Source organism: Anas acuta, chromosome 4, assembly GCF_963932015.1.
Source record: "Anas acuta chromosome 4, bAnaAcu1.1, whole genome shotgun sequence".
Lineage (NCBI taxonomy): Eukaryota > Metazoa > Chordata > Aves > Anseriformes > Anatidae > Anas > Anas acuta.
In genome coordinates this window covers 42,640,495-42,656,057 of record NC_088982.1, presented here as the reverse complement: position 1 = coordinate 42,656,057, position 15,563 = coordinate 42,640,495, and the positions used below count along the sequence as shown (strand labels likewise).

General features: G+C 45.1%; 1 protein-coding gene across 5 annotated transcripts in view; it reads left to right on the top strand.

The window, feature by feature from the left end:
• Positions 1 to 15,563, top strand: part of NR3C2 (nuclear receptor subfamily 3 group C member 2) — a 201,622-nt gene that overhangs the window by 180,401 nt on the left and 5,658 nt on the right. For 4 of the 5 annotated variants that reach the window (XM_068680919.1, XM_068680918.1, XM_068680920.1 and 1 more), the window contains 2 exons: positions 3,925 to 4,055; positions 8,205 to 8,362. In XM_068680919.1, coding sequence (XP_068537020.1) covers positions 3,925 to 4,055; positions 8,205 to 8,362 — 289 coding nt within the window. The remainder of the gene's footprint in view (positions 1 to 3,924; positions 4,056 to 8,204; positions 8,363 to 15,563) is intronic. The other variant, XM_068680921.1, reaches the window with a different exon arrangement.

Sequence of the window (15,563 nt, the reverse complement as noted above, 5' to 3'; positions counted from 1 at the left end):
CGTGACAAGTGCTAGCTGTACAGCGTGCCTGTAGTAGCATAGGTCTTGGTGTGGCTGTTGGGTTTCTGTGAAGGTCACATAATGACATTAATGAGATATATGGCTGGTTTGGTATGCAGGATGCCTTAAATAAATCATTTTCTGCTCCTTTCCAGCATGACTGCTCAAGGCCAGTGTCTCCATTGTAGTCGGGTGGCTCATCCTGAGATGGTCTGGAGCACTGGTCCCGTTTGTGTCAGCTGCTCACCAGTTCACTTGCCCCTGTGTAAAAGTGCGGGGAGGTGGTGACCCATTTTGTGACTGGTTAATACAGGGTATTCGTGGCCAAGGAGGCTGTGCACAAGCAGACTGAGGTTGGGCAAAGCGGTAGATGAGGGGAGTTGCTGTGGTTGTGTGCGGCCGCTCTCGCTGCCCCCAGTGCTGAGGCCACGGGAGAGGTCAGGCAGGGTGTGATCCAGGCATTACATTAAGCCTGTAAGGAGACACTCGGGGAACTTAAGATGGATTAACTTCAGGTGTAAAGTTTAAATCATATTATTATGAAGAAGGATTAAGCTAAACTGAGCTAATGACACCACTTCTGAATGAGTATCCACGCAGCGGATTCAGAGCTTTGGCTCCACGCCTTTTATTACTTAAATGTGCTTACCTCCTTGAATGTCCCCATAAAGATACATGCCCCTGTATTCCAGATGTTCACGTGCTCCATTTTCTGTGAGCAAATATGCTGTGTCAGAGGTAAATTTGTGTTTTGTTTTGTTTTTCCCTTAACTAAATAAATACGTGTTATTTTAGAAATAGGGCAATATAGGATTCTGCTTTACGTTCTCCCCACAGCTGTAAGGGCATTTGCGGTGACTTGGTGGTATTTATTCTTAGATAAAGCCTTCAGTAAGGAAGAAATAACTCTGCTCATGCTATGTCGATGTGCCCTGATTTCTGTGTGCTTCATCTCTCTTACTATATGAGCTGTTCCTGGGCTGTATGTTGTTGTTAGCCTCGTGGTATTGGGTTATCTGATGTTAGCATCCGAATTCTCCAAAAGCTCTACACCCTCTTGTTTTACATTGTGTGGATTAAAATCTAATGCAAAGTTAAATACTGTAAAATCCCACAAAATGCTTATCTGACGTTAAACAGTCATAAACTGACATAATTTGTAGTTAGTAATAACTTGTAAATAAGTAATAAATCAACTAAATTGATTTTCAGGAAGGAAACTGACTTGAAATTTTACAGCTTTGATGTATGCTAAATAAACTGCTTAGTAACTAGTTCTGTGCATAATTTTCTCTCTCTACAAAAAATACCATCAGGTCTTCCTTGAGGGTAGACTAGGGAGATCAATATTTGCAAGTAGATAAAGGACTAAACATTTAAAAGACAAACAAAAAAGCACCCAAACGCATAAAAACTGACTTTTACCAGAATTCTTCTATTTAAGCGCTCATCGCCCATAAAAGCAAAACAAATACAGAGAAAAACATCAGCAATAAAATGTGAAATGTCACAAAACATGCAGTGCAGGGTAAAAAAATAAAATGAAAAAGGTTTTGAGTCAGGAGACTTCTAGGTTAGCTGTCACTGAGGGTGTTTTGCCTCGCTGTTTAGTGAAAGCATGAGAAACCTGAGACAAAACCTCAAAATGTTTCATTTTATTTGCTGTGTGGCTTGTGGTATCAGCTGAAAGCTCCGGTGCTTCCCGTGTCTGTGGACGTCAAAGGCAGGCAGAGGTGGCGGGAGCTGCTTCGCGTTGTGAGGCCGGAGAAGCTGTCTTCTGTGCCCAGGAAAGTGACGGTGGGCATTGTCTTGAATCCTGCTAGTCCTTAGGTTTCTGAGGTGTAAATTCATCCCTATTTATAACATACAAATGTCCCTTTGGCGTTTGCCTTTTGGCCTCACTGTGCATCCCTTGGAGCCTCGCGGGAGAGGTCAGTCAGGAGCCACACTTACCAGCATCCTAGAGCTGCATTTGTTTGTTTTGAGCAGAGAGGGGGGAGCAGAGGGGGAGCAGATCACTCTCTGGGGTCTTCCAGGGTCTCACTGCATGTTAACAGCGTTCAGAGTGCGAGTGGCATCTGTAAGTCCTCTGCAGCAGCAGCGGGGGCTCTTCTCCTTGTGCCTCAGTGGAACCAGCAGCGGATGCTGCTCTTCTGAAACCGAAGGCCAAGTGGTATTTCAGTCAGCATTCAAAGGCTATTTTCTTCTATTTGTTTTCTTCCCTGCAGTCCATGATGCACAATAAAAATAAATAAACATGGCATTTACTACTACTATTAAGAAAAAAAAAAAAAGCTGGAAGTTCTTAGTCCCAAGACGAGGGTGGAGCAGGGAAAAGTGTAGAGCCCATATAACAATGGGGAGTCCGTTTTATTAGTATTGAGGAGGAAAATAAAATCTGCTCTGGCAGTAGTGAAATAAAACACCAGGAAGATTACGTAAGTCTTTGTTTGCACACAGTATGATTCTTCTCTTTCACCAGCCAATTTGTGTATTTGAAAAGCCAGTTGCTTGGTTAAAATAATTAGCTGAACTTCATCCAGTTCCTCAATTATGTGAAAAAAAATGTTTGCAGAAATACAGACAATTGTTGTTGAGCAATTAAAATAATAAAAAAAGTAGTGGTCACTGAGCAATTATAGCACCTCATCTAAATACCCACATGTATATCTTGCTTTCAGAATGAGACTGGCAATTCTCAGTGACTCTTTGCTTTAACTCTTGTGGTTTGGGATAGCATATTGAAAAGTAACAAATTCTGCCTGAAATTCATGCTGGATGGGTTGGGCTGAAGCTGTCTGTGAGAAGAGTTAGGAGCTGAAGCTAAATGTATCAAAGAATATTGAAAGAAAAAAAAAAAGTAAGCTGAATGCAAGTCATGCAGCCTCATTATTTTACAATGCGACATGTAAAAACCTGTACTAATGGCCGAGATCATCTTATTACATACTTCTTCATTCATACTCAGATGATTATTTTGGAAAAATCATACACAACGCTTATTGCATTTCAGTGTTTGAATATGAGACTATTGCAATAATTTGTCTAATAATTCCCTCAAGGAGGCCCAGTGTAGTGCATTAACAAAAACTACAGTGGCTGGAAAATCACGTCTCCTTGTTCCTGCATGTTCATCCTTGCAGCTAGACCTCATGTATTTTTGGGCAAAATAGTAATCAAAGATTTTGGATAGAGGTTTCTTGGGAAGGATTGTGTGAGTGCTGATGGCTGATGCTCTGGTCATCCTGATAGCTTTCGACTTCAGCCTCTTTGGTGGATTTGAAGGCAGTAACGTGAAGTCATTATGTTGTGCTTTGCTTTTGCTAAAACACTTCCCCATTTTCCAGACCTGCCCGCTGTATCTTTGCTGGACTGTGTCGTTCAGGCAGATGAGGGTCGCGCTGTCTGCTGGCACAGTGGCAACCCGGATCGCCAGGTTCTGCTGGCTTGCGGACCAGGAGTCAGACAGTGGAGCCCTTTACCATGGGTTCTCAGCCCAGTTTTCTGCATCCTGGTGGCTGGTGCCGGGGCTGTCAGCCCTTTTTCACCAATATGCGGACAGATCTGAGGTGTTCCATCAAAAATGAGCACAGGTTCCTGTGTTGCACCAGCTCTGACCGTGCTAGCAGGCTCATCTCCACGCGCCAGGGCAGAGCTGAGCAAAGGCTGGCAGTTCCAGCACACCATAGCCACGCACGGCAGCATTTTCTGCCAGTGCGGGAGCAGGCGGCTCCCCGGGGCTGGCAGCCTCCAGCTGTGTCCCCAGCTCCCTCACCTGACCTGAACTTCGTGGCTGCAGTTTGTCTTGCTGACCTCCGTGACCAGTGCTTGGTTTCCAGGTCGCGTCTCACTTTCCTAACTGCCATGTACCCTTTTTGTCCTCACGTGCTTATCCTCTGGATTTTATCTTTTTCCTCTCTGCAGGGAGCGGATGCGCCAGTCTGCTATGTTTGAGCTGTGCCAGGGGATGCACCAAATCAGCCTGCAGTTCGTTCGCTTGCAGCTCAGCTTTGAGGAGTACACCATAATGAAAGTTTTGCTGTTGCTGAGCACAGGTAAGTTAGGTTCCTAGTTACATTGGAGTACTTGAAAATATTCCAACTCACAAAGAGGTGCAGTGGTTTTAAATGGTGTAACAAAAGAGCCAAATTGTTTCCAGCAGGACTGCAGGAACAACCCATGTATGTGGCATAGGATTTATCAGCAGATCTTGCTCTCCGTTAGCATGGGAAGGGTCCTTGTGCTTTGAACATCTCGTGTGGATAGGAAGGGCAGGAGTGGCAGGACAAGGGGCTTTGTCCCCTTTCTCTATATGGGAACGGCTCGATTCAGCCAGGCATACCAAGAAAATGCAGCTGCTGCCTTGTCCTGCACTGTGGGGATTTGGGATAAACCCTGACTCAACGCTCAAAGCCACTGGTTTGGGTGACTTAACAGCACCTTCAAGATCAAAAGATGCACTGAACTGAGAGCGGTAAGCCCTTCCGCAGTGCTCTGAAAGTTTAATAAATGACAGTGCACACTTTATTTTTCTCTCGAGTGTCATGCTTTGAGGATTTTTAAGATAGGAAATTACATCTCGGTGTTCATTACAGCACCGTGTAGTAATTAGCAGATCATTTGATCTTCTCATGCTAAAAAATATTGAAAAAATCCCAGTCCCAGTACACTTGTAGACATACACAGGCAATTTGTATGTTACTTTTCCAGTGGTCTTGATGAAAAAGCCAGTTAGTGTAAACAAATTTTCTGTCCGTATAATCACGTTCCTTTTTTGTGGGATTCACTCAGTGCCATCACCAGGAGATAACCTATCAGCCTGACTCAGGCGTTCCTGATGTCACCTCGGTGAGCTCACCAGGCAGGAATTCCCCTGGAGGAATGAGGCTGGATGTGGCCCTGAGCCGGGAGGAGAAGAGCAGGAGATCAAAGGGGCTGCTGCCCTTACGCTTGCTTTCACTTGCAAGCTATCAGCAGCGGGAAGCGAGCCCAAGGGTGCCGTCAGCAGGGCCAGGGGCTGCCGGGCTGTGGCTGCACGGAGCAGAGCAGCTCCCAGTTGGCGGTGAGCAGAGGCCAGCACGCCCTCTGAGATCCTGTTGTCTTCTCCCACTGGGTTGTCACCCCATTGTCCGCCCCAGCAAGCTGGCAGAAGAAACAAATGGCAGGCAACAGGTGTCAGTGATGTTGGAGGGCGCCCACTACAGGACTCGAGAGCGGGCTGATGCAGCAGCCAATGCAGACACACAGGAGTGTCCTGAAACCCCAGCAGTAGCCTGGGCACATTGGCTGCAGGAAGGGTTAGGTGCCTGTGAAGGGGTCTGTGGCATCCAGCCCCGCCAAGGGGCAGCCCCTCCAGGCGAGGTGGTGTGACGGGCAGGGCACTTTCTCCTCTCCATCAGACCTCGCCCATCTCACCCTGCCAGTAGCGCTGCGGTTAAAGTGCTTGCCTTTGAAGGAGGAGGTGAAGCTACAGTTCCCATCCCGGCTGGAGGGGATTTGGATCTGCCAGCAGAAACCTCCTGGGGCTGTAAGTTTCTCAGGCTCGGCTGTCTCACTCTCTCCATCCCTCCCACTGAAGCCATTCCTGCTCCCCAGAGTGGGGCAGTGACTGCAGGGCAGAGACGGCACTGGGCAGGAGCCCTGCAGGGCTGACCCCACGTCCCCCTGCTGACACGGATCCTCCGGGACCTGACAGTCTTTCAGGAAGCAGCTGGTGGTGCTTAACTTGAAGTGCTTGGGGGATGTAGCTCCCAAAATGTTCTTGAGAGCATATCTAGAGTGGTGATGTGGCCCCGCTACTTTCTAACCAGCCCTAAAGGGTGAGAATATTTAGAAAGAGAGCCTAAAGGCATCCTAAAAACGTGGCATCATTTCTTTAAGATAGGTATTTATTATTCTGCCCTCTTGAGAGTGTTAAGTGATGACTCTGCTAGGCGAGATCAGCCTTGCCAATTAACTTCGTCTAGCTGGTTCCCTTTGAAACGCACATGCTGGTCACTACAAGACCTTCTAAAAATAATGTGTTTGGCAAGAATCAGGATAGTTATGTTGAGGGAGAGAAAGGGGGGAGAACAAAACAGAAATGAAGGCAGTGATAAACCCAGAAAGTGCCACATGAGGAGCAGCAAACCTAGTTTCTAACGATTGCACCTTGATACAACGTTACGACAGAAAACACCAGGTTCGTTTTCATTTTTTATTGAACCATGTGATGAGCAGAGTACAAGTTATTTTGAAACTTTCATGATGACCACATCAAGGAAGTTTCACTCCATTTACATGTGGAAGAAACCACACATTACAACTCAATTGTTTTCTTGCTTTCCACAGACCATAGATTTTGGGAACTTGCCAAAAGCATTGCTGCATTTAATAAGTAAAATCAGAAACACTGGGCAAACCTCCAGAATTTCATGTTTTGCTTGAGTTCTCTTTATTTGTGGTCTTTCTTTCTGTCTTAATAATCTGGCTGGGGTGACGGTATAATAATTTTCAGACAGAGCAGTAAGATGCATAGTAGTAGACAAAGAGTGGCTGTAGCTGTCTTAAGCAGCATTTAGGAATACAGAATTGTGTTATAGGAACTGTAAAGCCCTGCATTTTGTGTAAGGGCCACGGTATGCTCCAAGGGCTTTACTCATTTTGATTGATGTCTCTATATTCATTTGGCTTTAACTGAATTGGCACATCTGTTTCAGACAGTTTCTTTTTTCTGTCAGCCGAGCAACTGAGATATTTGGCATCTCAAATTTAAAATTTAAATAGAAAAGAGCAAAGGCAGTGTTTACCAAGTGGTGGGCAGGCTGGAGCTGTTACCTCCTAGGCTTTTTCTAAAGATTCCTCCTTGTGCCCCTGTTGAGCACTTGGTGGTCACAAGTCCTTGCTGCTCACGTGGTGGTAGAGCTCCTCCTTGTTTCCCATTGCTAAATTGCTCTGGTAGATACTGGTGACACAAGACAACCAGTGCTTTTTCTTAAAGCCTCTCTGCGTGAGCAATTTGGGTGGTTGTTACATGCTTATTATGTGATTACAGTGAGATAGAAGGCAGTCTACAGGATTTCAAAGAGAAGGGAATGGACGATCAAGACAATTTCTGTCAAGATGTTAAGTCAGAGTAAGCTAAATTGGAAGATCACCCCTTTTTCCTTTCCTTTTTTAATAAGTAACTTCCCATTCAGTTTACTCTGACAGACCTTTACAGCTCACTTAGAAAATAAGCTCACTCTGTACAGTGTAGTATTTTATTTTCCTTCCTTGGACTAGAATTGAGAGAGACAGAATATAAAAATATTTGATGGTTAAGCAATACTCAACCAATACAGGTATTAAAATTTCAGAACATTTTGTGTAATGTTGTTAATAACCTCTTCAGGAGTTTCCTAGAGACCTGATCCTTTAAGCTGTTCGTCTTTTTTTTTTTTTTTGCAGAACCCACTGGAGTGCAAGAATATTTGCAATCTGTAAAGAAACCATGTATTTGCTTTTGTAATTAGCATTGTTGAAATCAGCTGTAGTAGAAAGTATCAAAACTCAGTTTTTAGTCCATTTGTGAAATGATTCCTTTTGCAGATGCACGCTTTGATAGGACACCAGAAACGCTTGTGTTAAAGGCTGCAAACGTGTGTCTGGTAAATCCCTGGGTCAGGATGCCTGTTTGGAAAATAGTCTTCTGTTTCACGCAGAATAATGACTCCGTTTGTTCTAGGTGTGATGCAGACGCTTACTAACACTCAAAGAAATTTTAGATGGTACTTGATGTCACTTGTTCTAGCATTTCCACACGTAACAGCTGTAATTCTTCCCCTCCTCCCCTAAGTGTGGGAAATCATTCAAGAATGATAAATCACATCTTCAAATTCTAAAAAAGTATTCTTGATCCATCTGGGGTTTTTATGTTGTTGTATGTGTGTGTGGTTGGGTTGTATTAAAAGCAGTTTGAGCATGAGGACAGCATGTGTCATATTTCTAAGATGCTGTCCTGTGCCTCAGCTAAGCAGTCTGCAACCACGGATCTGCAGAGGATGCCTGAATCACTTGAAAATCTGTATGATGTTGTTGATTCCATACCAATGTCTGTAAAATTATGGACGTTACTTCAAGGTTTAATTCTTTCATACATTAACTAGTGTAACTTTTTAAGTATGCACATCAAAAGAATAAGCAATACAGTTAATATTAATGTAAGACTGTCTTTTTAATGACAGTTCCCAAGGATGGTCTCAAAAGCCAAGCTGCATTTGAAGAAATGAGGGCAAATTACATTAAAGAACTAAAGAAGATGGTAACTAAATGTCCAAGTAACTCTGGGCAAAGCTGGCAGAGATTCTACCAACTGACTAAACTCCTTGACTCCATGCATGATGTAAGTATAACTCCTCAGGGAGTGCAGACAAGTTAAGCAAAAATCTCTCCGTTAAGGTAAACCAGTAGTTTTTAATTGTGCTAACTCACAGGGAGAAAAAAAAAGAAAACGGAACCACAACACATTTTTAAAGGAACATCTGAGAGAAGTCGTTAGCAGACAAATTTAAGGACAATTGCCAAGTAAAATAAGAAAATATAAGTCATTAAGGGCTGGGTCCTGCTGCCTGCTCCGCTGTTGAATGGTAGTGTGTTCTCTGTGATTCACTGAAGGTCAGAGGCTATTCAACAGGAGGAGTGGTGTTAGCTCTGGCCCTGTTAGACACGGTGCGAGTGCACCACGCAGAGTATCCCTGAGTCACTTCTCGCTGAAAGGTGCTGGATCAGTGTGTCACGCATCTAACGTGCCTGGTGTGCTGATAAATGTTGAATTAATTTGCTGATCTTTTACAGCTGGTACTCCAATAAGGATGACTTTAAAAGATATTTTTAGACTTTGAAGCCATCTTGGGTATTTGAAGCTTTGACTGAGCTTTTCGAGTATAAGATGCACGGTATTGTTAGGTTGTTACTACCATCCTGTCTCATTCCAGCATGAGGTGTTTGTTTTGTATGCGTCGGGTGTGAGATGTCATTAATGACACGGGAAACTACAAGTTTAGTCCTGAAATGACAAGGCTATTGGTGCTTTGGCAAAAAACGACTTGGAAGGGTTGTGGTGGGTGCCTGGTGCATGGGACCAGCTCGTGATTTCAGAGCAGGTGTGTAACGTCGAGCTGTTGAGCCCGTTTCTGGCTGATAAAATGGTAAGTGCAGAACGCTGCTTCTCCAGACGTGGAGAAGCATCCCACACCCTCCTTCAGAGGAAACCCCTCTGAGGAAGCCAGTGGCCCAGCTCTGCTGATGTCCCCAACCTGAGGGATCTCCAGTGCCCCATGTGAGTGCCCATCCACTCTGAAGCTGCGGTGCAGTGAGTGACGGGGCTCTTGGGGCCAGAGACAGAGCTTTAGTCAGGTCTGGGTACAACAGGGGGTTGTCCCACGAGCAGAGGCTGAAGCATGGCAGCTCGCAGGGGTGACCTCCCAGTAACAACTGGTAAATGGCAGCAAAGGAAGAAGCTGGTCTGCTCCATCCTGGGTGGGCAGGAAAGTAAATTTGCTGTGTGAAGGAACGACAGCACTTGCTTTCAGAGCCTGCATATAAATGTACTTCTTTGTACTCGACTTAAATTTCATTTTTGTAGAGACAGTACAGTACAGTGCACTTCAGGTCAAATCTGTATAAGAGCCCGAGGTCTGTTTACAGAATGTACATATGGAATTATTTTTCAAATATTGTTCTGTTGTTCATTAAAACATTGAAAATCTTGGTGGGAGGCAGGGAGAGTATTATTAGTACTGCAGTAACAGCTCATTCTTCGGAGATCGGGTTTCACTTGCTCTGTGCCAGCAAAGGAAGTTGTAGTGTTTCAGTGGAAAGAAAGGGGATGGGTGATAAAATCATTTGCAAGATGTTCACATCTGAACCTCAGGGCAGTTAGCAAACCCCTGCATTTAGGTGGTTTGCTAATCCTCTTGAGAATAGGCAGCGTCTGGGATTTGCTTTTAGGTGGATGTGTTTGTGTGGCTGAGGTGACGGGCTGGTAGAAGCACGCTGGCTGGGAATGCCACAGTGTCCTACAAACACTTTCCAAAACAGCATTAACCACTGGAAGCTGAACTAGCCAGAGGAGAAGCTCCTTCAGATTGCTCTTGTGTTTTGTTTAATCTTTAATTAAGCTATTTTTGTGTTACTTTTGTTTTAATAGAGCGCTCTATTACAAAGGACTTTGTAAAGAAAGTCCTATTGTCAGCATTCTCCTTTTAAAAGACCAGTTGTCTGCACAACAGTGCTTTCTTTCAGAGGTGTTATTTGAGATGCTCAGCAAAGACACTTGTTTATTTTTCCTCTCTAAAACTGATTATTTGCTTCTCGGTGTTTGAAATCCACTGGAATACATTTAGAGAGGTGATAACATTAATGAGAAGTGAGAATTGCTCCTCTCCCCCCGCTGCCAGGTAGGGCAGCATTTCTCCGTTCTGTCCGTGTAAATGCAAATTTTCTGCTCAGTCCCTTCATATAGGAGGAACGCTTGTTCAGCCGTCACCTGTGTATTTTTAACTTACTCCATTATAATTTTGGAGGATCAGAATAGATTTGGTGCTGAGCAGTCTAACTGGAGCTGAAGTCCCATGTTTATATGCGGCCATAGCTACAGTGTTGGCATTTGCAGCAGGCGCCCGAAGGGACTTGTGCACAGTTCATGCTTATTCAGTCCTCCCGCTGCCTCCAGCTTTTTCAGCAGAGCAGAGCAGGGCAGGGCAGGGCAGCATCTCGCCATTGTGGAGTTCACTTTACCTGAGCGAGGCAGCTGATGATAAAGGAATACTACTTCTTTGCACCTTCACGCTTCCTTCTATCGACCTTATTTTTAGATAGACTTTCTGAGGGCTCCGTGAAATGAACCACATGGGAATATCGGGTTACAGGCTGCTTGGCTTATATAACGTGAGGAAGAAAAAAAAAAGAGGAAAAAAAACAAGATGGTTTTATATTGCTCTGTGCTGTAAATCATTCATCCACATAGCGAACGTATGTGCAGGTGAGAAAGTGCCGAAGTGAGGGAAAAAGAAATTTTCAAGAAGGCCGGGTAGGCACTTGGTTATTGGAAAAGATGAGCAGCTTTACCTAATGATCCACAGAGCCTCTAGGCGCCAAAAGCAAAACTGAAGTATAAAGAGATGGAAATCCATCCCAAGCAGACAAGACAACCATGGTGCGTGTACACACCTGCAGTCAGCCCTAGGAGCATGTCTGCGGGCTGCGGCGTGCCCGGCATCACCGTGTGTCTGCGTGGCACTGCGTGCAAGCAGTGGCTGCTGACACAGCCGGCAGCAGCTGACAGCATCGACCAGGTTGCACAGTGTGCCCTTCCCCTCCCTCGGCGCGAGATGACAAGGTGAGGCTGTTGCCATTTACTTGCTGTCGTGCCACGGCTCAGCCGTGCTTTCGTGATGGACACGGCGTGGGTAGGGTCTGGGAGCACTGTGGGCAACAGCACCATCAACCTCTTTCCTGCATGGAGGGCTGCATGGTGTTTCTTCGGACATGGCTGGCCCGCTTTCCTCATTCCAGGAGGCAGCGTTAGGTGTTGAGAGGTGCTGCGTAGCGGGGACTGACTCTAGCCTGTCTCTACCCAGGACAGAAAGGTTTCAGGCATGTGCCCATGAGGGCCGTGGGCATTTCAGCCAGGGGTACGCGTGCAGGGCTTGGTTGTAGGTGAACTGCATTATGTGATCAGACGAATGGCATGCAGGAACATTAGAAACAGATGTACTGCACATGGTATCAAAAACTTCATTTGGATCCTCCTCAGCATCTCCTGTTGGCTTTGGCAGGAAGGGTTGTATCTTGCATGGCAAGCCTCATTTCATATAGAGACTTTAGTGTATGGTTAGGCGGTTTGCAGAACAAAAGCTGAGTTTGGTTTCAATCTGGCTGATACTAAACAGACTTCGAGTTAAGAGGGCTTTTGTTTCGATGCCATGACATTAAACCCTAATGTGAACCTTCCCCTTGTCTTGGCAAGGCACAGCACTGCACTGTCATTTGCTTGTTGATATTTTCTGCCAAACAAAAATAAATTCTTTAAGGCTCATGCTGCTGAATAATTAATTTTTTATGGTTCCTGAAGGGAATACTTTATAGCTGAGGTGGATCTTTCCGTAGGCTGAGAGAGCCAGGATTACACTCGCTGAGAAAGCTGACAGGGGGGAGAAGGGCGAGCTCCTCGAGGGGCAGGTTTGCAAGGAACGATGCAGTGGATGCAAATGTGCCTCTGCAGGTGCTCGATCCCACAAATACGGAGCCACAGATGAGCCCCTCAGCTGTTGCCAGCACCTTTGGGTGCACTTCCCGCTCCTGACTTGCCGAAGTTGTGTCCCACTGCTGTGAGCTGTTCAGTCCCAGTGCCTAAATTCTGCGTGTCAGCATTTCTCTGCTTGCTGAGAGGCAGGAGCCAATCCCCAGTCCCTTGTGTGGCCACTGCAAAACCAGCAGTGATGTAAGGGCACACGTGTTGCAGCTGATAAGTGTCTGTTAAGTGAGAAATTCGTTCCCAGATCTTTAATGGAAACAGTGGGCTGCTCTCAGGGTCGTCTTGCTCCGTTTGTCATGGTTGGGTCTCTTCTTTGTGGTACAAGGTGTTTGTTGGAGGGCAGAGTCCTCTGTTCCCAACAGAACAAGGGAGACTTGGCCCAAAATTTACCCTGGCTAAGGGCTCAGGACGTTTCATTGGTGTATGATACTGTGGGTTCGCACGCAAACTCCAGCTATGCTGAGTTCAGCTCCGGTTCCTCCATGTCATGTCCAGCTGTCAAGTGCTAGACTACCTGCAAGTGCTGCGGTTTCTGTGTCCATGTTTCTATGGACAAAAAAAAAAAAAAAAAAAAAAAAAAAGTGCAGTTCCTAAATGGGATAAATGCAGCTGTCCAGGCAGAACAGGGTTGCTGTCTACTCTGGTTAGATACTTTTAGTGCCTAATCCATGTGCATTTCATCCTCCCTTAATTCCTTGCTGGCATGAGGTAAACTCACTGCATAGCTGGATGCCAAGGCTTCCTTCCTTGGACTTGCCTCACTTTCCCCCTGCACTGTGTGTGAAGTTTTCCTCTTTAGGAAGTTTTTGGAGTGTCATTTTGGTAGGAGAATGCTGGGGTTTTGTCAGTAGTAGCTGTAGCTAATAACAGGAAAAACTACACAGCACCATGTTGTTATCCTACTGCTGCCTTAATTGCTGTATCAGTAGGCTTCAACGCAAAGACGCTCCTGATAGAGGAGTGCTGTGGGCTTTCATACCATGCTCAGAGACTGGGGGAGATCCTGGAGTCAGAAAACTTAGCGCAGAAATGGACACCCTTGCAAATGAGACCATTCTTACCACTTCTGGAAGTACGAGGGCATGGCGAGAGTGCCAAACCCAAATCGATTATTTCTGCTGTAAAAATTCTGCAAGTGCTCAAAGGTCACTGTAACTGTATTAACTTCAGGGACTTCATTAACAGATTCATTTTTTCTAATTATGAAGAACAGTATGGGTGGAAAAAGTTAATTTTATGGAAACCCCACCCTAGTAACAGAAAATGAAGTTTGATTAATACTCCTGTTTCTCAGAGGCATTTAATACAGCTCACAAAACGTGAAGACTTGATTAAGTAAAACTCTGAGAAGTACCAGATCTGCTGCAGCCTTGAGAAGGTGTAAGTGCAGCACCCTCTCTGCAGGGCAGTTCTGGCAGGGCGAGGAACAGTGAGTGAGTGAAGCGGCGAAGGGCTGCAGCCAGCAGCTGATCCGCGTGCCTGGAAGCGAGCTGTCCTGCCTTGGAGCAGTCGGGGTGACAGGGATGGGGACGTACCAATTCCCAGCCGCGTGTCCGCACCCCTGCAGCCCAGCTCAGCGCAGGGCTGTGGGCTCTGTCCTCGGAGGTGCCCAGCATCTGAGAGCTGCTGCCCCAGGATGTCCAGGTTGTGTCCTGAAGAAATGGGAGTTGGTTTAGTCATGGTCTTAACTGTACTGACTGCGCTGTGCTAAGGCTGTAACTCTTAAAAATGTGCTTTGCTAATTGAAATAATCAGAGACTGTGGAAGTAGGCACGTTTCTGGCCACTGTTGCACCAGTTGTGAAAGCAGCGGTGCTCTGAATTGTAGTGGTGCCGTTTGGGCTGCTGTGGTGGAGGTGGTGTCAGCATTTCTTGTGCAAGCTGCAAGAAGCAGAGGGTGAAAATGGTTTGGTAGAAGGCAGTCAGGAGCCTGCAGAACACCAAGATTTTATAGTTCTTTGAAGAAGAAAAATCAGCAGTATATTTGATCTAGAAAAATCGTAAGCCAAATGTAGAGGTGCCAGACAGCTTGCGTATCTTTCTAATTTAGAGACCACTTGTAACCTCTCGTGTATCAGTCACTGTCACCACGCTGACAGAGCTTACATCTTAGAAAAGAAAGCAAACTTTTCATTTCCTTACGGAAGAGGGAGCTTCTCTTTTAAAGCAAAAGGCTAGCTAACTTATTTACCTGTTGTAAATCACACTAACTGATAAAATATAGTGCCAGATGAATGCTGCAGAGGCAGCTACTGAAATTTCAAACTAATGTTGCCTATGGAAGCTGAGTTTTTCATCCCTCCAGTGCATCTTCATATCAAGGCTGCTGGCAATATTTAAAAACACATGAATACGCCTGCAGAAAAGAGCACTGCTTGGTTCTCAGCCGTGCTCCTCCCTCCCTTCAGTTACTACTTCTGCAGCCTTCTCTAGCTGACCATCCCATATTATATTATTATATGTCTCTGATTCTCTTGCAGTATGTATTTTTATTTATAAATTATATGATTCTCTCATATTAATTCATTTTTTTAAAGAAAAGCTAACAACAAAAACACCCCTGGTGCTAGACCCCCAGTCCACACAGCTGCAGTTGTTCTAACCAAGTCCCGTGGTCCTTGCTACACGTGGTACAGATGCTTCAACTCTGAGTTCTTATTGCTTTATTTTTGTTGTTGTTGTTAAAATGATTGATTGTTATTAAGTATGTTAAAGTTGGTAACTTTGCTTAAGAAAGGAAATAGAGGACCAAAAATTTTAGAGGACTGACTAGATAGAGAATACATTATTCTTAAGGCTCAAAAAAATTATTACGTGATAGGGAGTTCTAGATTTTTGTCCTAATTGCTGGGTAATTTAACCTTTCCTCCCCTCTCTGGTGACACTCGTGCTATGATTATGAACTATGAACTGTGCTATGAACTGTGGATCACATCCTCTGTGCTCCCCACTGGACAGCTACCTTGTTTATTGTGTAGAACAGATTATGCTCTCATGATGTTACTAATTTTCAGTTTGCCTTTATTCCACGTATCCATCAGCCATTCATGTATACTTTATATGTTACAGATAAAAGCTAGCTAGGAAGGGCACAATTAATAGTTTCTAAGTAGGCTTTCCTGTGATATCCATCCCACTGCATTCAGAAAAAAAAAAAATCTGCACAAATTGGCGTGGCGCAGGAATTAGCTTGAATTGACAGAAGGTGAGCCATCGGCACAGCATGGCTGGTTGGCAGGGGGACAGCGATGACCCCAGCCCCTCTCTCAGGTTCGGTGATGTGGATG